This window comes from Lolium perenne, chromosome 2 (genome assembly GCF_019359855.2).
Source record: "Lolium perenne isolate Kyuss_39 chromosome 2, Kyuss_2.0, whole genome shotgun sequence".
NCBI classification, from domain to species: Eukaryota; Viridiplantae; Streptophyta; class Magnoliopsida; order Poales; family Poaceae; genus Lolium; species Lolium perenne.
In genome coordinates this window covers 87,516,743-87,538,985 of record NC_067245.2, presented here as the reverse complement: position 1 = coordinate 87,538,985, position 22,243 = coordinate 87,516,743, and the positions used below count along the sequence as shown (strand labels likewise).

Below are 22,243 nucleotides of genomic sequence, written 5' to 3'. Positions count from 1 at the left end.
GAGCTCGATGTCGCGGCTGCTACCAGGGATGCCGCTGGAGACGACGAACATCTTGTGATCCTCATCTCCCTCTAGGCCATGATCGCCGAGGAGAACAAGCCGATCATTGGTGCCTCCATGTCGGGGCGCCGCAATATCAAGCCAAGACCGAGGATGGAAGGCTACTCCATGCTCTGCGCCAAATACTTTGCCGACGATCCATTGCACGGGGATGGTGTATTCCGCTGTCATTTTTGGATGAATAGGAAGCTCTTCCTGAAGATAGTCAAGAATTTGAGGGAGATCGACTGCTTCAAACTAAAGAGAGACGCCGTCGGCGAGCTTGGTTTCTCGACAATTCAGAAATGCAAGGTGGCTCTTCGGATGCTTTCCTATGGAATTGCAGGTGATACATGTGATGACTATCTGCGCATGCAAGAGTCCATGGCCATTGATTTCATGTATAGATTCTGCAGGGCAATTGTGACGGTGTTTGAAAATAACTATCTGCAGACACACCTCGGATTTTGGTACAAAATGCAGAGAGAGGTTTTCCTGGGATGCTTGGCAGCATCGACTGTATGCAATAGGCATGGAAGAACTGTCCATTTGCACAGCAGGGCATATATAAGGGACACAAGGATGCATGCCGTGTGGTGCTTGAGGCAGTGGCTGATCAGGACCTGTGGATTTGGCATGCGTTCTTCGGCATGGCAGGATCACGCAATACTATAAATGTGGTGCAATGCTCCGATGTGTTCCAAAAGCTTGTCGAAGGCAATGCCCCTCCGGTGCAGTTGGAGATCAATGCCCACCAATATGACAAGGGATACTATCTTGCAGATGACATCTATCCAAGATGATCAACATTTGTGAAGACAATCTCGAACCATGTACCTGAAGGGAAGAAAGCTTGGTTTGCTCAAATGCAGGAGGAGGATATGGAGAGGGCATTTGGTGTGCTCCAAGTTCGCTTTGCCATTGTCTAAAGAGCAGATGTTGGAGATCATGATTTCTTGTGTCATAATGCACAACATGATCATCGAGAGCGAGCGGGGATTTCCAGTGTTTGACACTGAACCACATGAACATATGAACGGACGGATCCTCTTGCAGATGTTGATCACAATGTGCCTCCCGCATTTGCTGCTCTTCTCGCCAGGCGTCAAGAACTCCAAGACTCCAACACTCATCACCAACTGCAAGATGATCTCGTGGAGCATTTGTGGATTCCTTAAAGGCAACGTCTAGTTTGTTTATTTGTTTACCATTGTGATTTAAACTTTTAAATTTATTTAAGTTGTAATAAATTATCATAGTTTATTTGTTGTTCAAATTAAATTATATATGAAATTGTATTGGGGCGTCTATGGGGTGCATGGCTAGGCGCCAGCAAGTCTCCATTTTGCATTTCACGCCGCTGGTGCATGCATCTGCACAGCCAAGGTGCTCCTGCCGGCCGCAGGCACCAGCATCGATCAGACATGCATCAGGCTCCAGCCTCGCACGTACTCATGCCAACCCAAAGACGTGGAGATGAAAGCTCATGCCCGACACTGCTAATCTGAGTCGAGGACGTCCAGATCGGTAGGTCGAAAACCAGCAGCGAACTGTTAGCTAGATCGGGTCGCCGGCAACGCGTGCTGGTACGGCAGATTGGCCAGATCGGAAAGCAGTTGACGCGGGAAGATGGCGGCTAGATCAGGAGGATTACTAGGTGATAGATCCAGAAAAAAAAGGGCGGAGACACGCTGCCACCGCCGTCCGCCGGTTGGACGGTCTCCTCCGCCGACGGCGAGGTGAACGGTGTGGCAAGGGGAGTCCGGAGTCGAATAAAGCAAACGGGAGGCTAGGTAGGATTGGACCTGGCCTAACACATGTATCATGCCTACAATAATATTCCACGGGATTAAGAACCAGAACAATAATTGGAAATTTGCGGGGGCGAGGCAGTTTAGGGATCATGCCATGAGAGTAGTCTTCTTTTTTTCAGCTCAGGTTCTCATGTTTTCCGTCTGTGATCTTTGGAACTTGTCTGAACTTCTCGCTAGTAAAAACTTTACTAGAGTTAAAGTTTTGCCTCATGTTTTTCATAACAAATCTCTACTACATTAAATCTCTAGAGGTGGTGTCTCGTGGTACGTCCTCTCCACTCCAAAAAAAAACTTCCTCAATTTTGATCCCGCAAACGAAATAAGCACCCGGATAAACGATTCTGCAGCCCACGATGGGAAATACACGCGCAAGCACGCCTTGAAGTCCAACCGCATAGAAACACCGCCGCGCCCCATCTTGCCAGCAACATACTCCTAGGACGACGGACACGCTCGAGCGCTCAACACGGTAGGGGACCGGCGGGCGCCTGCTCCCGGGCTGCCAATCTGCTCTTCCAGCGCCGCCTCCCATCATCCCAATCTCAGGTGTTGTAATTTCGAACTGCTCAGCGCAGGTCGATATTTGTCATGGTCAGCCGCCGACACGCCGTGGTACATCCGTGCACTGCTCGTCCGTCTTTCCATGCGCGGCTGTCCCCTTGGCCGTACCTCCGAGCGCCGCCGGCCTGCTTTGACGCCGAGATCCTCTTTACGCCCGTCCCTGTCTGTGCATCATATCTGGGCCATAGCTGCCACATAAGATGCAGAAGTTGGTCGTTTCCTGGCAGCTTCGTGGCTGTTTGCTCCTGGTGACAGTCTACAATTGAACGATCCCTCTCGTCAGGCTTCTTGGATTAATTGCTATTTTTCGATAAAGGGAATATATTAATATCAAAGATACCAATTACACTTGGATTAATTGCTATAATTGGTGAATCAGGATTTCAGTTCACATCTCAGCCTAAGGAATTTACTTCCATCGTGGTATGCTCCTCACCTCACCCCCATTTCCTGTTCTTTTTTTTTCTGAATCAATTAGGAATTCAATTTTGGTTAGGGTTCTTTATGCGGATAGAATCTGAATGCAATTGACATGAAGAAAAATATAGGAAGGGCCAACCATGGGATGAAAAACATACCTAAATGGAATATATATAAATTTATACGGAATAACTCAAAAATTTATATTGCGAGTGTTGAGAATGTTCTCCATTTTGCAGTTATTAACTTGATAAGTTGCGCTTTCTCTCAGAGTTCATTGGAGATCGACTTGTTTTGTGAATATGTCGATGGTAACAGATAGAAGATTCAGATAGTCATTGGCAAAGGGAGTTGCAGGTGTAGTTCTTTTTGTAGCACTCTATCCACACTTACTGATGCTCTATGTCGCTCCATAACGAGCATAGGCTGTTTTTTCTTCCGATAAGCATTGTTATCTATATATCATCTTTATTGCTGAATTTATTGTATCTTTCTGACAATTTCTCGCTGGCAAAGAAATGATAGTGAGTTGAATATTCTATTTCTTATTTCAGGTACTGTTTTTGTGCCTTTAAATGGAAGTGATGCCTTCATTATGCTTGTGGTTCATCATAGGATCATTTGTCTGTGACTCTGAAATCAGCAAGTAGAAAGACATCCTAGCGTCTTGTCCATCACCACTGTCACAACTGGAGATTTGTCCATTTTAATGGGAGCAAGGATACGATTTCATCTGAGATGTCAGGAGCATTGATATGGATATGGTAATTTCTCTTGCTGATTTCATTTTCATTAAATATGTAAACATCTACAAGGAACTAGGTGGAGATGAATGGATTTTTATTGGGTGTTCGATTTATTGAGACTAGATGGTTGATGAAATGCATATAGTTTGGCATATCATGTTTGATAAACGACTCAATGGTAGTACACACTTCTTTTCCACTGATGTTGAGCTATCCCATGAGAATAATAGAAGAGATCACACTTCATGAATTATACTTCTCTAGGCATCTCAGTCATAAGTTATTTTATACCATGTCAATATTTTTGGAACTTATCTTGAGCTCAATAGCAATGGAATTAATTGGAGGGTCATCACGTTTGCAATTTACCACTTGCTTATTTGGAAATAAACCAGCAATCGTCCACCCTGCCCGCAGTAACCGATGCCCTTCTCCACACCATGATCTACTCCTGCAGTCCAACACGCCATCCTTGCATCTAAAAAAAACGCTGTCCTACCCTTCCTTGAGGCTGCCAAGCACCAGGAGTCCTTGGGTGACGACCATAAGGCCCCAATCTCGACCTCGAGGCGCTAGGGCCCCTGCAGGAGTCGCACGGCCATGGCGTCTGGTCACTCCCGGCCGCGACGTTCCCTCAGCCTCGCCATTCACACGACCTCCTCTTCTGCAGCCCTGAGTCTCTGGCCACCACCGTGACATCGGTGGGGGCACCGAGATGGCGACTATCGGGTGTGCCCGTGCACCATCAGCATGGGCACAAAATGACAATGGCGCTGATGGGTGGCGAATCTGCGCCTCACAGTGTTTACTACCGGAGTCGAGGACCCTAATCTCACACATCCTGACACAGGTTGCCAAGTCCCCACATAAATTTCATATATAGTGCAGATAATATAGCACCTGGATATTGTGGACTGAAATATTCCAATCTGATCTTCATTTGCACTTGGTTCAGACTGCTCTGTAAAGGAGCACTTCCCTTGATCGTTACTACTACTAAAGGTGGTAACTAGGGAGTCTTTTCTAAACCATAGAATGCCACATTTCATCATTGTCTGGTTAAGATTAAGTGTATTTTTGTTTTCTGTTTTAGCCAGTGAGAGCGAAGAGATACATAATTAAGTCTAAGTGCAGTATCAGTTCTTGTTCAGTTCTGAAATATGTCCAAGTGCACTGTATGTTCTTATACATTTTGATTACAGCTGTTTAAATATTGTATATCAGACCAACAGGATTTCAGAGCCAAACATCAAATATAGCAGTATACCCTGCACTACCAAGTATAGGGGCATCAGTTGCGTATCAAAGTTGTGTCTGGGCACAAATCTATGGATATTTTTTGCAACAATCATCCTACATATTAATTCGAGTCTGATTCATATTTGCTAGACACTTATCACTTTGTTAAAAATCTACATGTCTATGTTTACATGAAAAATATTATCTGGACTCTGTAGATATATTCTAGGTGCAGATTTAGTGGAGCACTCAAATTTGGTTCAATAGAAAGTGTCGAAAAGATTATTTTATGGATATACATAGTTTTCTGATTATTTTAGGTATTATTTCCATCACAATATTGATGCTCAAGAGCCTATGTTGCATCCTTACTTTATCCTTTGAGTTCAACAAAGTCACTTGATAGATATTTTTTTACTCCCTCCATTTGGTAATATAATAAGTTTAAGCAAGCTAGAATTTTTCATGGCCAGTCAGCTCTTTGTGTATGGCTCTGGAATGAAATAGAGTGCTGCTTGTTTCGCTCTCTTATTTACATGGGATATGGCACTTTTGACATGCCATTCTATAGTTGTAAAGGGGCATCCTCTAGATCTAGAGGTTTATATCGATTTTACAAAGGATAGCAAATAATTCAAATCTCTTCCTGAAATAACTTCTCATCTCTTAACTTAATTTAAGTGAAAATGTAATTAATCTTGTAATTATCAAAAAGGAAACCCCCCCACGGGATCAACAAATCTTTCTACCATACACGCATTCATCTATTTATTCTTTGTTGATCTGTAGCAGCGCATATCGGATGATTAAAATCACATCCACAATCCTGCTATCATAGTTTTTATTAGTTTATCTTTTTGTACAAAATGTAGTGAAGCTCTGATGTAGAGGTGGTTACATTGATTATTCCCAAGCACAAATGAATTGTTGATTTTTGTGCTGACAACAGGTTTGCCCGCTAATGGCCAAGCGAGGCAGATGTCCTATAAGCCTTCTGATTGCCAATAGAGGTTTCTTAATTATAATAACTACACTGCCAAGGTGAAAAGTTAATTTCTTGGTATTACTAACTTTTATCATTTTGCTCTTAGTTTTCCTTACTCGCGAAAACAGTGTTAGCAATACTGACCTTTGCATGTTGTGAAAACTGTAGTTTGGTTGATATTCTGTCAAATCTATTCCTTGCACCGTTCTATGTGGTCTTTATGCTGTGAGCATGTGCTATCTTCTCAAAGACATGCATTGAATTCTCTGTTTCATCTGCCAATGATGTTTCTAAAAACAGCTAGAAGTAATAACAAACGTATATGTTGTATTTATGTTTTGAGCCAGATATAAATTCATACTAGAAATATAGCCTATAACTTTTTATGGGTGGTTATGCATAATGTGTGTAGCTGCAGATGGAGTAATTGTTTCTTTTCTTGACACGTCTACTTTTTGGCAAGAACCTTTCAAACAACCTTTTTTCTATTTAGTACAGATAGTAAACATGAGACTAAAGATTGCACTTTTCTGTTCATTTAAACAAGCATATCGAAGAAATAGTTACTCAAAGTGAGAATTTTAAGTAGTAACCTTTTCTGACGGACGAACTATTGCATGATATTTATTGTTACTGAACTTTCTTATATTATTGATGCCTTAACCTTTTCTTGACAAAGCCCCTCTTGTATTTTGTTTTTCTGTTAATAAAAAACAAAGTCATGTCTTTGTTTCCAGACATCTCATGGGTCTATTCCATTAGTTTCTTCCCATCTTCTAAGATATCCTAACGACTTGACACATGATATGTACGATAAGTATTATTGTCTATGTTCTATTTTTTCTAAGTTAAAATATGTTTGGGTTACTCCAATGCAGGAGGAATTATGGAATTATGAACTGTTGATTAATATTGCCGCCTATGCAGGTCGGAAAGAAGGCAGTTGTGTAACATTATGTTGGCTGAAGAGTTTAGGTCGAAGAATGACCCTCGCTGCCACTCTCTACATTAGTCGAATTCCTTAATACCTACCGAGCATCACAAATGTAAGAGGACTAAATGTCTGCTTTTTTGTTGAGAAATTTTTTCTTCCTGATGTTGTCCTTCAGCAATATTTGCTCATCTCCTTGCATAATATCTTTCGTCCGAGCTCCTCTAGGTTTTGAAACTTTTCAACGACGATAGCGACGCTAATGCCATCCATTGGGATAGGTTGCAACTCAACGCGTTGGACACCAGATATGGCTACTGCAAGTAATACGGGGTTGCCTTGCCTGAGAAGAACGACACCAATTGTATAACAGTGTCGCATTGCTTGACGTCAACAGTGATGAAGCTGAAGACAACATTTGTGACGTTTGATCAAGGGAATTCAAAAGGCCTCCTAGACTAGATCTAGGTGAATAAAAAATTAGTTTAACCATTGCTTTCTGTCCATGACATCCAATTTGCTTTACTGAAATATGCTTCAAGGATATTGAAATCGTAATGTTTTTTAGGACATATATAAATTTGCTACCAAGAGCATATATGCCCCATACACCACGTAGCTATATATTTTCTATAAACGTGTATTTTCACATGGATCATATTTATATATGAAACTAAAAAGAAGGAGGCCGTGGCAACGCACGGGCACTCAACTAGTAATCTTATAGTGTAGAGAATTCACACTGCACGTACTTATACACTGGTTACACCTGGAGAAGAAGAATGATCGCAATCATGCAGAGGGATATTCCAAGACTGATGACCAGTGTGAAAAGCCGGCCATTTTCTTCCAGCAGTCGGTCATTTTCCGCCATCTCCTTGCGCAGCTCCTTCTGAGTAGACTGTCCACGAACTGTAAGTTTCCGAACCTGGCAGCATATACATCATTCAGTAATACTAGTAAGAATCAGTTTAGACAATGGTTGACAAAGTAAAGGAGATTACAGCAAACAGAAAAAGATCGGGACGAAGAGAGCCACGGATCTACCTTGTTCAGGGCCTTGTCCATCTTCTCGCGTGACTCAAGGAGTGCCCCCATCTCTGCGAAATTCTGAGAACAGAACGGTAGATGCGCAAAGACAATCAACGGACCATTGGGAGACATTAATTAAGCACAAAAACAATTAGTGTACATGCAGTCTAGTAAGCCAAGACTAGCTACCTGTTGCAGCTCAAGAATCTTCTTGTCTAAATCCATGGCCGCGGCCTGCCGTTCCTTGATTTCATCCATCATCGCGGGGACGACCTGTAAACCGAACCAATTGTAAGATTATCAAATGATGACATGGAGTCAGAGATTCCTTATTCTGATCGAGTGACATGGAACGCCGTTAATTAACTGACCTGCTCTGGATTTATTCCCTGCAGTGCGTTCTCAAACATCTGCACGATGTTGCTGGCGGTAATCATGTGAACCACCTAGACATATATTGTGCGTCTTACAAGAATGAGATTAAAAGAAAACACAATGTGTTAATTTCCATGTTTCTAGTGCAGTAGAACTGGCATGCCTACCTCATCAGAAAGCTTTATTCCGGTGACTGCTCAAGGTATAAGATCCAGTGTTGTCACTCACAAAAACAGGTCACACAAGGAAGATCATATATACTTAAGTTATAAACCTGAAAGAAACTTTTCGGAAGGAAAAAAATGTACCAGAAAGACAACATAGAAAGTTTAACATGTTCAGTTGCTGACCTGTGAAAGTCCTCCTCTGAACGACTTCTACGTACTCTTCCCAGACAGTTTTCCGCAGATTCTGTAACTACTAGGCATTACTTCTACCCAAAATTTCTGTTAAAATATGGTCACAGAAGGTGTACGATCTATATAAGCGAACCTTAAAATCATTCTCCTTTTCTTTTAACTTTATCTTCAGTTCCCTGGATAACAAGAGCTAGTCAGATTTCACTATCTTTCAGTGAACAAACAAGCACATGGTTTTAACTGTGTCAAGTACATTAGGACAAATTGGTTATGTTTCTCCAGCATATGAAACTTATCTGGATTTATTTTATACCAGGTACAAGTTATGTGGTGAACTAGGAACTGTACTAATAAGTTAATTACTCCAGATTATTGATCTACTAGAGAAATGGATGAAGGTCTTACATGGTCATCGACATTGCTGATGGATCCATGGTCTTGGGAAGGGTGACTGGATATCCACGGCCTTTTGACAAATTGTTCAGAATTGGAGTCAGCGCACTTTGGAAGATCTTATTCAACTTTTCCTTCATGTTATGGGCCATCTGTCCCACTTCATCTATTTCCTCCTGTATCTTCACCTTGATTTCTAGAAGATATGCCATAAAAATATGTCCCAGTTAGAAATACAAGATTATTCTCTCAAAAAATAAAATATTTGAATGATTATTATCTCAAAAGATAATAGAAATGCAAGATTATTCTCTCAAAAAAAATGCAAGACTCTGAATGGAGTACAACAGGTGTAGTCCACACCTTTGATAGCATCATGTCCAGAGACTGAACTGCACTCAAGATTGGCTGCCTGCAGGGGGTAAAGAAAAAAAGAATTGCAGAAGCGAAATCAGTACACGGAAAGAGCAATTGAGCTGTGGTGCCAAAGATGCACGGAAATTAGATCGTAGTAAGCATGTAAACATGTTCTGACCATTGGATGGCGATGAGTTTACCTTCAGTTTCTGAACCATGTTCCCCGTGTTTTCCAGCAACACCCCAAGCTCGCTAACCTCCTGGAAGTAGTGCTGAGGTCCATAGACTGCAGTAGCGTCGGCGTGCAGGCGCCCCAGCTCAATGTCGCGCTCGCCCATCGAAGGAGAAGCCTGCGTTGAGAGGAAATAATCAGCTGCAATACCAACAAGCAAGATCTGAAGGTTCTAAAAGTAGCGGCGGGTTGAGTCTTGTGCAGAAACAAACCCTTGTTGCTCTGTTGATCGAGAGGGACACGGAGGGAGATGAAAGATGAGAAGGAGAAGAGGAAGGTGAAGAAGTCCGTTGCCGTCTCTCAGGCTGCGATCAAAGCAGCTGGTATATAGCAGAGCTGGCACACAACCAACTACTATCAAGTACAGTCAAAACGAGGCCATGTGACTGAGCTAGTGTGGCTCCCCTGCGCCGAGTGACCGCGTTCCTAATATATGGCCCGTGCGCGCCAGTGCCTCAGACATTGCTCACATTTCCGTCAGAGGTAAAGTTGCGCCAACACTCCAGCCCCTGCGATGGACGTCCTATTGGCCGCAGCCCGCAGCCATCATGGAATCCGAGCAAACCCTCGCAGCTACCGCCCCTGACACCGCCGTAGCCACCGCCACAGCTCCGTTCGAGACCGCATCTCCGGCGGGCTCAAAGCGTGCCGCCACCGCCCACCGGAGGCCGCGAAACAAAGGCGTAGGCGCTAAAGAAGATGCTGACAAAGGAGGAGAAAGGGGTCCAGGCCGGGAAGATGGGGCATGCGCATGAATCTTAAAGAGAGGAAAGACGGGGCGATGGTGGCCGCCCAAATGGCCTGGGAGATTGAGGCGAAAGCCAACGACCAGGTAGGCCTTCATCCTAGCCTCGCCGAGGCCATGCTCTACGTCAAGCAAGAGAGGATCGTCGCCATCGCTCCCTCGCCATCATCGGTGAGCTCGGTAAGTTCCCTGATGCGTCCTGGAATGCCTTCCGCCCGTGCGCAGGTCCTCGTGGCGTCCCGGTTCGCGTCCGGCGCCGCACCAGTCCAATTCAACGGGGCCCCAATTCCTGACCTCAACCAGATGCCGAGAAGCGGTGACTTGTGCCCAGCAGCGACACAAAAGACGCGAGCGGTACCGGAGGAGAACATGCCGTTGCCTGTTTGAGGAAATGCCACCATCTGCCCCGACGATGGACGACGCGGTACATTCACTCTCATTGTCTCGGTCTGGAGTGTATCATTCGTCTGACATACTTTGAATCGTAGGCCTATTGGACGGGGCGCAGGGAGGGCGATATTGCGGCCGTGTTCTACGGTGGTGGTTTTTTTTGCGAAGGCGGCGTCGGGACAAGGACGCAGGATCCCTGCCCAGAGAAGGAGGATCAGTGAGCACACACACTGGAAAGGGCATAACAGTTGTTCGTCACCTAGCCAACAACCGTCTGCATCGATGCCGACAAGGAGGCATTGGGGCATGATGATACCAAGAAGAAGGAGGAGAGCCATTGGACCAACGACTTCGCCGACGACTAGGACAAATGTTTGTGCGATACGTGGCTCGTTACCAGCCATGATTGTATAAACGGTGCCCAACAAAAGAGCAAGGTGTAGTGGAGCAAGGTGGTCAGGGACAGAGCTGCCTTAGTGCCACTGGTAAAAATGTGCAAAATCTTCACTAATTAGTACTAACTCATGATGATTTATGGAGGCTGACCCCGGTGTCATAGAGAAGGTATAGAGATGACCCCATCGGTATTTGTTTCTAACTTCATTCCTAAAGGTGGTCCAAGAGTACCATGAGAGAAGCGCCATAAGCCCTACGAGATGGGCAACGATTGCACAAAAGAGTCCATCCAAAAAAAGATGAACCTACATCAAACAGGAGACCTCCAAAATTTTGGCCGCCGTCTACCATGTTTTTACATACTCAGAGAGCGGCATGGGCGTGGTGGTAAGTAAGGGGCATCGTCATTCCATGTATCTATGAGGCATTTAGCATATCATAAATCTACCTTTTAGTTATTTTAGGTACCCATGACCTTGAAGATGTTCAAGGCAACACACAAGAATGGCTTCCATATGGTCCATTGTTGGGATAAGCTAGGCATCGAAATGGAGGGTTGGCTATGCGGCCTAGCATGAAGCTATCAAGAAAGGCACAACCACGGTGGTCGTTGACTGCAAATATTATGAACCTGGACATAATGCCCTTCCACCTCGTCCCCGGGGCCATAAGGCTAGCAAGGTCGATCTCGGAAGGCATCAGCCCTTGCGTTGCGCTAGGCCTTGGAAAAGTTCATGGGCGATTCTCAAGTCTTCTTAGCCAGAAAGGACGATAAGAGGCGCCTGAATCTATAATTAAGGTTGTTAACAGAAAATCTAACGACCCATGTAATTGGAAAGGATGATGTAGCATCCACTGTCATCAGCCGGAGGGGAGGACTTGCTAAGGGAGGTTCAAGTCTCTGCGCTGTTCAGGGACTTGCTTGGTGTTCCGAGCTTCACAGCAGCGGTATGAAAGTGGGGGCGACAACACAGGTGAAGTTTAGAGTCCTACCGTTCAGGGTGAAAACCCAATGTCTGGCCTTAACTGGTTGTGCCTGGCAATGACCTTGTTGGAGGCATTGTTTTAAGAGCGGGGTCTATCTTCAGGGTGAAAACCTAGGGCAACGGTGTTAGAGCACTGTTCCCTTCTTGGAGGCGGCGTTTTTGGAGAGTCTGAATTTCAGGTGTTGTCTTGGTGGTGGATGTATTGCTGTTGTTAGGCCTGAGATACTGTAGCGGGACTTTTGTTTCTTAGTTTTCTTTACCGTTTTTTGGCTGTGTGCATTCGTAGTGCCATTAGGTTGGTGCGTTGTTGCAGAGGCTGGGTGTAATTGGTATCTTTTTTATATTAATATATTCCCTTTATCGAAAAATCAGCCAGACATTTATTTTGTGACAAAAAAACTAGCATTTATTTAAAAAAATGAAAAATTTGTAGTAACTGAAACAATATAAAGTACTAACATATCTAGAAAAGTTTGGAATGATCACCCATTTAAAATATTTATAACTTCCTTGTGATATTCAAGAATGTCTGTTAGAAGGAATAAAAAAGTTGGTGCTCCTCAATCAGATAATTTGGTATTAAGCAACTTAATCATAAATTTATGCCTCTGTGTAACAAATTACGCTTATAATTAGCGGTTTGTGCAAAAAGGACGTGAAATCATTACTTTGTGCCACAGATACATCTATACTTGACGATTTCTGTATTTCTCTCCGTTTTGGAATACACCTCGGGATAATTGAAACGCGGTGTGAGCATATGAGAAAGACTTCCGCAAAATTTCTCAGTCACGCACACTAACACACAGGGGAGCACACAGTGAGAAGTGAGAACACACGCAAGTACCCGGATTGGAATTCTGTTTGTGCAATGGCAAAAGTAGCAAATGCGTGCCTGAAACGTCTTGCAAGGCTGGATCGTAGCAAATGAAATCGTAGTACTATCCAAGCACGCGCTAGCACCCCGCGTATGACCAAACATGGCAAGGCTTCTGCTCGGCAGCGTAGTGGCTTATCATGCTGTGGCCATAGGTCGTGGCTTATCATGCTGTGGCACGATTCGTACAACTTTGTGGTGTCTGTCGAATGTGAAAGGAAAATAATGACCTTTACCATACGAGGTTTAAATTCGAGACGCTCTGTCCTAATTGCACCAAGGCCGGGTTACACTGCATGTGCCTCGGCAGTGCACTGTCGTGGAAGATGCAGAGCAGCCGCATCTCTAACCCTTAACTTAGAGTAGAAAACGGATCCCTAAAGTGGATTTCTATATTTTTTCTCCTCTAAATTTCGGCCACCGGATTTGATCTCTAAAAATTTAGAAGACTTAAATTTATTCATCATCATTTTCAAATCTCCACACCACATCATGGCACATATTCATAATACAAACATGCATAAATATAATCCATAATACAACAAATCAAGCAAGTTAGCTCCAAACGTGAGGCCCTCTCCATCTTGGCCACCTCAAAGACCACCACCACCACTATTCTCTCGGGCCAAGATCCTCGAACAAGAAATCTCCAAATATACCCTAGCTTTGTTATCAAATGTGCTTGGGTTCATGAACATGATGTTGAGGTTGGCACCCCCCTCTGCTTGGCCAACTTCTCCCTCTCAAGTGCTAGCTGTTTCTCTTCTATCTTCTTCTCCTTCGTCGTCCTTTCTTCTTAAAGTGCAATCCTTCGCTCCATCACCGCCAACTTGGAACGCCACTTCTCCTCCTCCAACATTTTGAGCTCAATGGCCACGGCCCATCGGTTGCAACACTCAAGTATTGCGCCCCAACGATGACTAAGTGGCCACCTTGTTGTAGTACACCTCAATTCTTCACCAAAGCCGGCCTATCCTTCAATTGATTGGCGCCAATCGATGCATCAACTGACACATTCGTCCAAACATGGCACAATGCCACATCTTCTTCCTCTCAAAAGTTAGTAGACCGCTTGCCCATGACTTTGTCCTTATTCTTGGCCTTGCCCTTGGTCGGCGGCTCCACCATGGCCTCCTCTTCCCCGGCCAAGTAGTTGTCGTCGGCCAACACCTCTTCATCGCCGCTGAACTTGAGGTCGTCGAGGCCTTGGTGGTGAGATTGATCGAGCTGTGACATCAACTGGGTGACGGACACCTCGGTGGTACTTGGAGTCAGTCTGTGAATATCATCGATCACCTCGCCGGCATCATCTTGAGGTGTGTCGGTGGCCGTCGAGGAGGACGATGATGTGGCCTTGGAGGTACCATTGGGCTTGCCCTTCATCGTCGGCTTGGACGTGACCTTTCTTTTCTTCTTCTCTACTGCCTCCTACGAAAGGGCGATCATGACCTCCGCCGGCTTCCGCGTCCGCGGCCCGCTCAGCACCAGCGCAAGGGGTGGACGACCCACCTTATCCGCCTTTGTTGTGGCCTCGAACGACTTGGAGGTGTGTTATAAAAGCGACAAGCAAATAACGAAGAACGAAACAAGAACACATGTAGGGGACACAAAATTTAACGTGGAAAACCTCTTCCAACACAGAAGGGGAAAAAACCACGGGCGCCAGCCAGCAAAACTTCACTATATCGGGAGGTGTTTACAAACGCCGTGGGTTATCTTATAATCTGATAAACCCTAGCCGGCGGCTTACAAGATGTATATATAGGCGGTGCCAACGATTCGGCCCAAGCCTCCGGCGACGGGCCTCGCTCCGCTCGTCACAAGTTAGCCTCCCTTTAGTATATGAATTTGGATCACAATACAACAAACTCCACCTTGAGACAAATTCCATCTTGTAGCATGAACTTTAACAATCTCCTGAACATCAAAGAAAAACACTTGCTGGCGCCAACAGACACTTGGGCTAAAACAGTTATACCAACCAAGCTCGAGCAAAGCTCAAACTTGGAAATAGGAACTGGCTTTGTCATCATATCAGCAGGATTATCATGAGTACTTATCTTGCATACCTTCAGTTTACCTTGAGCAACAATGTCGCGAATATAATGGTACTTGATATCAATGTGCTTTGTCCTCTCATGGAACATTTGATCTTTAGTAAGGTATATTGCACTTTGACTGTCAGAAAATAAGTTAATGCAAGAATCATCTCCACAAAGCTCAGCATACAAACCTTTCAACCAAACAGACTCTTTGCCAGCTTCATTAATTGCTATATATTCTGCTTCGGTCGTAGATTGGGCAACAACAGATTGTAACGTTGCCTTCCAACTCACAGGACATCCACCAACAGTGAACACATAACCTGTGAGGGATCTTCTCTTATCCAAATCGGCAGCAAAATCTGAATCACATAGCCTACGAGTCCCTACCGGTCTTGCCAAACTTTAAGCAAGCTTTGGATGTGCCACGAAGGTACCTGAAAATCCACTGAACAGCTTTCCAATGTTCTTTACCAGGATCAGCAAGGTATCGACTGACCAAACTCATAGCATATGATAAATCAGGACGAGAACAAACCATGGCATACATCAAGGAACCAACAGCACTAGAATATGGAACTCGAGACATGTACTCAATATCTTCATCAGTACTAGGACATTGCAATGCTGACAATTTGAAGTGAGAAGCAATTGGTGTACTAACCGACTTTGCATCATGCATATGAAAACGATGAAGAACTTTTTGAATGTAATTTTGTTGACTAAGAAATAACACACTAGATTTTCTGTCTCTTGTAATTTCCATACCTAGTATTTTCTTAGCAGCACCAAGATCCTTCATCTCAAACTCACTACTTAACTGTGACTTTAAAGTAGTGATCTCTTTCTTGCTCTTGGCAGCAATCAACATATGATCTATAATAACAAGTATATTGGCGATCCATTAACAAACTTGATATAAACACAAGTATCATACTTAGATCTCTTAAACTCATGTGCAAGCATAAATGAATCAAACCTTTTATACCATTGTCTTGGAGACTGTTTCATACCATAAATGGACCTCTTCAACTTGCAAACAAGATCCTCCTTACCAGGCACAACAAAACCTTCAAGTTGATCCATGTATATCTCCTCCTCAAGCTCACCATGCAGAAAAGCAGTCTTTACATCTAGCTGCTCAAGCTCAAGATCATGCATAGCCACAATACCAAAGAATGCACGAATGGAACTATTCTTCACAACCGGAGAGAATACATCATTATAATCAATACCTGGAATTTGGCTGAAACCTTTTGCTACTAACCTTGCCTTAAACCTCGGAGGCTCATCAGGAGACAAACTTTCCTTTCTTTTAAATATCCACTTATAGCGGACAACCTTCTTGTGTTTAGGAAAGGGCGCAACATCCCATGTGCCATTCTTGTCAAGTGACTGCATCTCCTCTTGCATAACAGAAATCCACTTCATGCGGTCAACGGATGCAACAACCTCAGTATATGTAGCAGGTTCAGTATCTTGCTCCACCTGTTCAGCACAACTCAAAGCATGGTGAACAAGATTACACTCTTAAATTAAACGAGGACGTGGACCTTTGTTACGCCTCGGTCTATCAGCAGCAATTGAACTATTTGTTTGCTGCAAAACAGGTGGTGAGTGCTGAACAACAGTATTATCATTTTCAGCAACTTCATTTTCTTTCTCTTCCACGTGCTCCACCTGCAAGCTGATCCTCTGTTTCTCATCATCAGAACTATCAGAAAAATCAACAGCATCAGTAACATCTGTAGATGAACTCTTATAAAACATGACAGTCTCATTAAAGACTACATTCCTGCTATGCAAAACTTTCTTAGTTTCAGGATTCCATAACTTGTATGCCTTAACTCCTGAACCATAACCAAGAAACACACACTTAACAGCCCTAGGCTCTAGCTTTCCATTATCAACATGAGCATAGGCAGTGCAACCGAAAACTCTCAACTGTGAATAATCAGCAGGTGAACCAGACCATACCTCAATAGGAGTTTTCTTATCAAGCGGAATACAAGGTGACCTGTTTATCAAGTAACAAGCAGTGGAGGCCGCTTCAGCCCAGAAACGTCTATGCATACCAGCATTGGACAACATGCAGCGAGCCTTGGAGATGATGGTTCTGTTCATCCTCTCCGCCACACCATTCTGCTGAGGAGTCTATGGGATGGTGTGGTGCCTGACAATGCCTTCGTCGCTGCAATAATCATTGAAAACAGTAGAACAAAACTCCATGCCATTGTCAGTACGAAGCAATTTAACTTTCTTTTTTATTTGCTTCTCTACCATAACTTTCCACTGTCTAAAAGCATCAAACACATCAGATTTATGTTTCAGAAAGAAAGGCCACACTTTTCTGGAGTAATCATCTATGATAGTAAGCATGTAATTTGCACCACCAAGAGAAGTCTTGCGGGAAGGTCCCCACACATCAGCATGCATATAATCTAGTATCCCTTTAGTGGTATGAACAGAAGCATTGAATTTAACTCTTTTCTGCTTACCAAAAATGCAGTGCTCACAGAACTCAAACTTACTCAAATTGCAGCCATCTAGCAGGTCTCTCCTGTGCAATTCTGCCATGCCATGTTCACTCATATGTCCAAGTCGCATATGCCACAGATTAGTTTTACCAGGTTCATCAGGAATAACAGCAGCAGCAATACCAGATAAAGTGCTACCTCTAAGAACATATAACTTTGCAGAATTCATATCACCAATCATGTGAACGAGAGAACCTTTTGATACCTTCAGAACTCTGCGAGAACCGGAGTGTTTGTACCCGTCAACATCAAGGGTACTGAGGGAGATCAGATTTCTGGCCATGCCAGGTATGTGTCTCACATCTGTCAGAGTGCGTGTCATGCCATCATGCATCTTGATCTGAACGAAACCAATGCCCACGATCTCACGTGGGTTGTTATCTCCCATACGCACAACATCTCCACTCTGCACAAACTCATAAGAACTGAACCAGTCTTTGTTACAAAAAATATGAAACGAACATGCAGAATCAAGGATCCACTCATCATTACCAGAAACACAACCAGCAAACACAACTAGGCAATCGCCATCAGAATTATCACTGGAAACAACATCAACCTTACCATCACCCTCGGATTTGTTTTTCGGTTGGTAAGTACCGTTTCTTTTCTCTTTGTTCTGCAACTTCCAGCAATCATCAATATTATGGCTAGTTTTCTTACAATATTTGCAGAACTTACCATCTCGTCCCTTGGACTTTGAGCGACCTCTGTCGGTCTTGCTCTTATCTCTATTGTAGTTGTTGTTTCTGTTCTCGGTCCTGCCTCGGACCTGCAGTGCTTCTACCTTAGATGACGAACCCTCTGCCTGCACCGTAAATTTCATCTTTTCCCTCTGCTGGAGGGCCTCATAAACTTCGGCAAGGGTTAGTTCATCACGACTGTATAACAAGGTGTCTCGAAAATTCGCAAAGGAATTAGGCAACGAGACTAACAGTATAAGAGCGAGATCCTCATCATCATACTTTACCTCCATGGACAGTAAATCAGAAACGATCTCTTTAAAGATCGATAGGTGATTCATCATTGATGCACCTTCTTGCAGCTTGTGCGAAAACAACTTTCATCTTCACGTGCATCTTACTGGTTAGATCTTTGGACATGCAGATCGACTCCAGTTTCAACCACAACGTCGCTGCGGATTTCTCAGCCAGCACTCCCTGCAAGATATTGTTGGATAGATGAAGCTGAATTAATGAAAAAGCCTTACGGTGTTTCCTCTTTTCATCGTCGGTCCAGGTCTTGGCATCTTTCTTGCCAAAACCATCAAGAGCTTCATCCAGATCAGAAGATTGGGTAAGTATCGCCCTCATCTTCACTTGCCACAGAGAAAATCTCGTGGTATAATCCAGCTGCGGTAGATCGAACTTCAAGGAAGACATGTCGCAAAACCCTAGATTGAAACACGGGCTCTGATACCACTTGTTATAAAAGCGACAAGCAAATAACGAAGAACGAAACAAGAACACACGCAGGGGACACAAGATTTAACGTGGAAAACCCCTTCCAACACAGAAGGGGAAAATACCACGGGCGCCAGCCAGCAAAACTTTACTATATTGGGAGGTGTTTACAAACGCCGTGGGTTATCTTATAATCTGATAAACCCTAGCCGGCGGCTTACAAGATGTATATATAGGCGTTGCCAACGATCCGTACCGTTCGTCAGAAGTTAGCCTCCCTTTAGTATATGAATTTGGATCACAATACAACAAGGTGGGCTTGGCAGCCGCTACCGTCAACCATGCTATGCAGGTGGTGCCCAACCGTTTCCGTGACACCGGAGTCGTTTGGGGGGGGGTCGATTCTGGCGGTGTCGCGTCGGCGGGAAACTCCGGCGAGGCTGCCAAAGTAAGCTTTGGTGACATTTCGGCTGGGGGTGGGGAGAATCCCGACGCCGACGACAACTGGCGGCGGGGCGGGAGGGAAATTTTAGGAGTCAAGTTCGCGGCCGAGTATATTTGAGAGAGTAGGGGAAATATTATAGGATTCACTATCCTATATTTGCTCATCTAACTGATTTTGTGGCTTCGATTAGAGCCGCTTTCGGCCGTTAGAGGAGCAAATTTTTTCATCCGGTCAAGGAAAGCGGGTGGGTTAGAGATGCTCTCAGGGCGTGAAATACTACATCGACTCCTAATTAGCCTGCAAAAGAATATAGAACAAGGCAATCCTCAATTTTTGGCCCGCCTTATAAATAAATATAAAACAAAGTTAAACCTCTGTACCGATATAACGTGTTAAGAAAGCCGGCCTATTACAAAACAAATCAAAGATTAAAAAAAAAGAACAAGGAAGACCAAGCGTGCCACCCGTACGGAAGGCAGCAGAACAAAGCCGGTGATGGCCTAAGCTCCACGACGACGCCTCAAGAAGCCAACGACGCATCACGCCGCCATCTTGAAGACCGATGGTCAAGGGTTTTCACCCAAATCCCTATCACGAAGAAGGTGCCGACAACTTCGCTCGCAAGAGGGTAACAACACCCGCAAGCGTCGCGGAAGTGCTGGGCTTTCGCCCGAAGAAACCTTCGCACTGCTCCCAATATCTCGGACGCCAACGAACCCCAAGTTAGGACTCAACCACGCGATCTGCGAGATGTCAAAGCCGAAGCGCCGCTAGCACCAAGATCTCCCGCCGTCTGCTCCTCGCCAATCACCTAGCCAAGGAGAGAGACCATCACCACCACAGCGTTGCTAACAATAAAGACGCCCACACAGTTCACCTGTAGAAGCCGCCGTTCCAGCATCTAAGATCTCGCTCCCCGTGGGAGATAGTGTGATCGCTCGAAAGAAGGGGAATGGATCAACCAAATCAAGGAAGGAGCTCGATCATGCAGAAAAGGGCGCCTGCCTCATCGCCAATGGAAAGCGTGTCCGAGCTAGGTCAATCGCACGAACGAAAAATGTCGGTGCCGGACAAGCTCGTGGACATGGCCTACTTGACTAATTTTTCCCATGGCGCCCACTGCTCGTGCTATCTGCGCTTGTACTGCATAAGTGAAATCACTAGCTAGCAGATACCAATGGCAACGGTCAATGCCCACCACCAAAATCTTGTGGAACCCACCGCAAATCGCTAGCATAAGGCCCGTTTGGTTGTATGGATGGACATGACGGCCAAGGACGGAAGCTAACCGTGAGCGGCAAAGGTGTATGTTTATCTGGTCGTGAGAACAAAATCAAGAAAAATAAGAGTCATTTTAATGTACAATAAATAATTTTAAAACGTTTATTTTCAATAATTTATTGATTCAGATTTATAATACTACAATGGCGGAGAATGTCGTGACGACCAAGGTTTGACGTCTAGTAAGCATGGACTGAGTCTTGGATGCGATGAGGGGTTTGCTTTGTGTTTCTTGACATCAGCTTTGTGTTTGCCTTGTTAAAGGAATTATTTTGAGAGCGCGGACTCCGGGTGATGTATTGGTAGTGGTTTGTGTTGCAGCTACAAGGTTTCGATCGCCATATTGGGATTTTTCATTTTCCTTCTTATTTCTGTAGTAGATTGTGTGCATTTGTAGTATCTTTTGCACATTTCATTGCTGCAGAGGCTAGATATAATTGATATCTTGACAATATTGATACATTTCCTTTGTTGGAAAAAAAGTTGATGAAGCCTTCAGTTTCAAGACACATACCCGTGACGTGGAGGCCTGCCTAGCTAGAAGTTTCAGAGTAAAACAGAGACCGATGCTCGTCGTTACACCCTATGTGATGGGATGCCAGGACTGATGTTATTGTATAATTTCTAAATTGCCCTGATTCTCCAATGCAGTATCTATGTTGTGTTAAGAAGCACAATCAGCTAGCTGTATTTTCCTTGTCCATTACACCAAAGGTAATAGAGAAAATGTTGTTATTCCCATCCCTCCCAGTTGCAGCAAGAATTTGCTAGCTAGTCACTACTAGGACACAGATTATCCGTGCGCACCAAACATGCGCCACAGCTAGCGTGCCACTGGTAATAATTACTCGTGGAGTACTGATGTCTACGGGTGCTTCTATTCTTGTAGACAGTGTTGGGCCTCCAAGAGCAGAGGTTTGTAGAACAGCAACAAGTTTCCCTTAAGTGGATCACCCAAGGTTTATCGAACTCAGGGAGGAAGAGGTCAAAGATATCCCTCTCATGCAACCCTGCAACCACAAAGCAAGAAGTCTCTTGTGTCCCCAACACACCTAATACACTTGTCAGATGTATAGGTGCACTAGTTCGGCGAAGAGATAGTGAAATACAGGTGGTATGAATATATGTGAGCAGCAGTAACGACACCAGAAAATAGCTTGATGCTACAACTGGCGTGTGGTTGATGGTGGTAATATTGCAGGCAGTACAGATGTAGTAGAACAGTAAACAAGCAGCGATAGCAGTAGTTGGAAACAAGGCCTAGGGATTATACTTTCACTAGTGGACACTCTCAACATTGATCACATAACAGGATAAATAGATAAATGCTATACTCTACACTCTCTTGTTGGATGATGAACACCACTAATTGTGTAGGATTACACGAACCCTCAATGCCGGAGTTAACAAGCTCCACAATATTCGATATTCATATTTAAATAACCTTAGAGTGCATGATAGATCAACACAACTACACCAAGTACTAACATAGCATGCACACTGTCACCATCACACTATGAAGGAGGCATAGATCACATCAATACTATCATAGCAATAATTAACTTCATAATCTACAAGGGATTACAATCATAACCTACGCCAAGTACTACACGATGCACACACTGTCACCATTACACCATGCAGGAGGAATAGACTAC

General features: G+C 44.2%; 2 protein-coding genes and 1 long non-coding RNA gene across 6 annotated transcripts; 2 read left to right on the top strand and 1 right to left on the bottom strand.

Annotated features, from left to right (window-relative positions):
• The first annotated feature begins 78 nt into the window (after positions 1 to 78).
• On the top strand, positions 79 to 842 carry LOC127328706 (uncharacterized). Its single transcript, XM_051355284.1, has 2 exons — positions 79 to 468; positions 570 to 842. Exons 1-2 carry the CDS (start codon positions 79 to 81, stop codon positions 840 to 842), a joined length of 663 nt encoding a protein of 220 aa, XP_051211244.1.
• A 6,493-nt stretch (positions 843 to 7,335) lies between these two features.
• On the bottom strand, positions 7,336 to 9,896 carry LOC127333181 (syntaxin-132-like). 4 transcript variants are annotated; one of them, XM_071826121.1, is made up of 11 exons: positions 9,696 to 9,896; positions 9,452 to 9,601; positions 9,258 to 9,306; positions 8,907 to 9,090; positions 8,635 to 8,677; positions 8,493 to 8,559; positions 8,310 to 8,338; positions 8,139 to 8,213; positions 7,957 to 8,040; positions 7,783 to 7,845; positions 7,336 to 7,663 (listed from the first exon to the last, which is right to left on the bottom strand). In XM_071826121.1, the coding sequence occupies exons 2-11, from the start codon at positions 9,587 to 9,589 to the stop codon at positions 7,499 to 7,501; spliced, it is 897 nt and encodes a 298-aa protein (XP_071682222.1). In that variant the 5' UTR covers positions 9,590 to 9,601; positions 9,696 to 9,896; the 3' UTR covers positions 7,336 to 7,498. The 4 variants fall into 4 exon arrangements, with proteins under 4 accessions (XP_071682222.1, XP_051215469.1, XP_071682223.1 ...); XM_051359509.2 differs by having other exon boundaries at positions 8,310 to 8,335; positions 9,696 to 9,894; XM_071826122.1 differs by having other exon boundaries at positions 8,493 to 8,553; positions 9,696 to 9,894.
• A 69-nt stretch (positions 9,897 to 9,965) lies between these two features.
• LOC127333183 (uncharacterized) lies at positions 9,966 to 11,139 on the top strand. The gene is made up of 2 exons (XR_007871007.1): positions 9,966 to 10,652; positions 10,717 to 11,139. It is a non-coding gene; the product is annotated as an uncharacterized lncRNA (long non-coding RNA).
• The last annotated feature ends 11,104 nt before the right edge of the window (positions 11,140 to 22,243 follow it).

Excerpts from the sequence above, each read along its gene's own strand:
- LOC127328706 (XM_051355284.1), top strand. The coding sequence starts at position 79 with ATGATCGCCGAGGAGAACAAGCCGATCATTGGTGCCTCCATGTCGGGG. Across the intron at positions 469-569 it reads TCTGCAGGGCAATTGTGACG|GCATGGAAGAACTGTCCATT; the intron begins GTGTTTGAAAAT and ends TGTATGCAATAG.
- LOC127333181 (XM_071826121.1), bottom strand. The coding sequence starts at position 9,589 with ATGGGCGAGCGCGACATTGAGCTGGGGCGCCTGCACGCCGACGCTACT. Across the intron at positions 8,560-8,634 it reads AAAAGGAGAATGATTTTAAG|TTACAGAATCTGCGGAAAAC; the intron begins GTTCGCTTATAT and ends AATGCCTAGTAG. Across the intron at positions 7,664-7,782 it reads TGGACAAGGCCCTGAACAAG|GTTCGGAAACTTACAGTTCG; the intron begins GTAGATCCGTGG and ends ATATGCTGCCAG.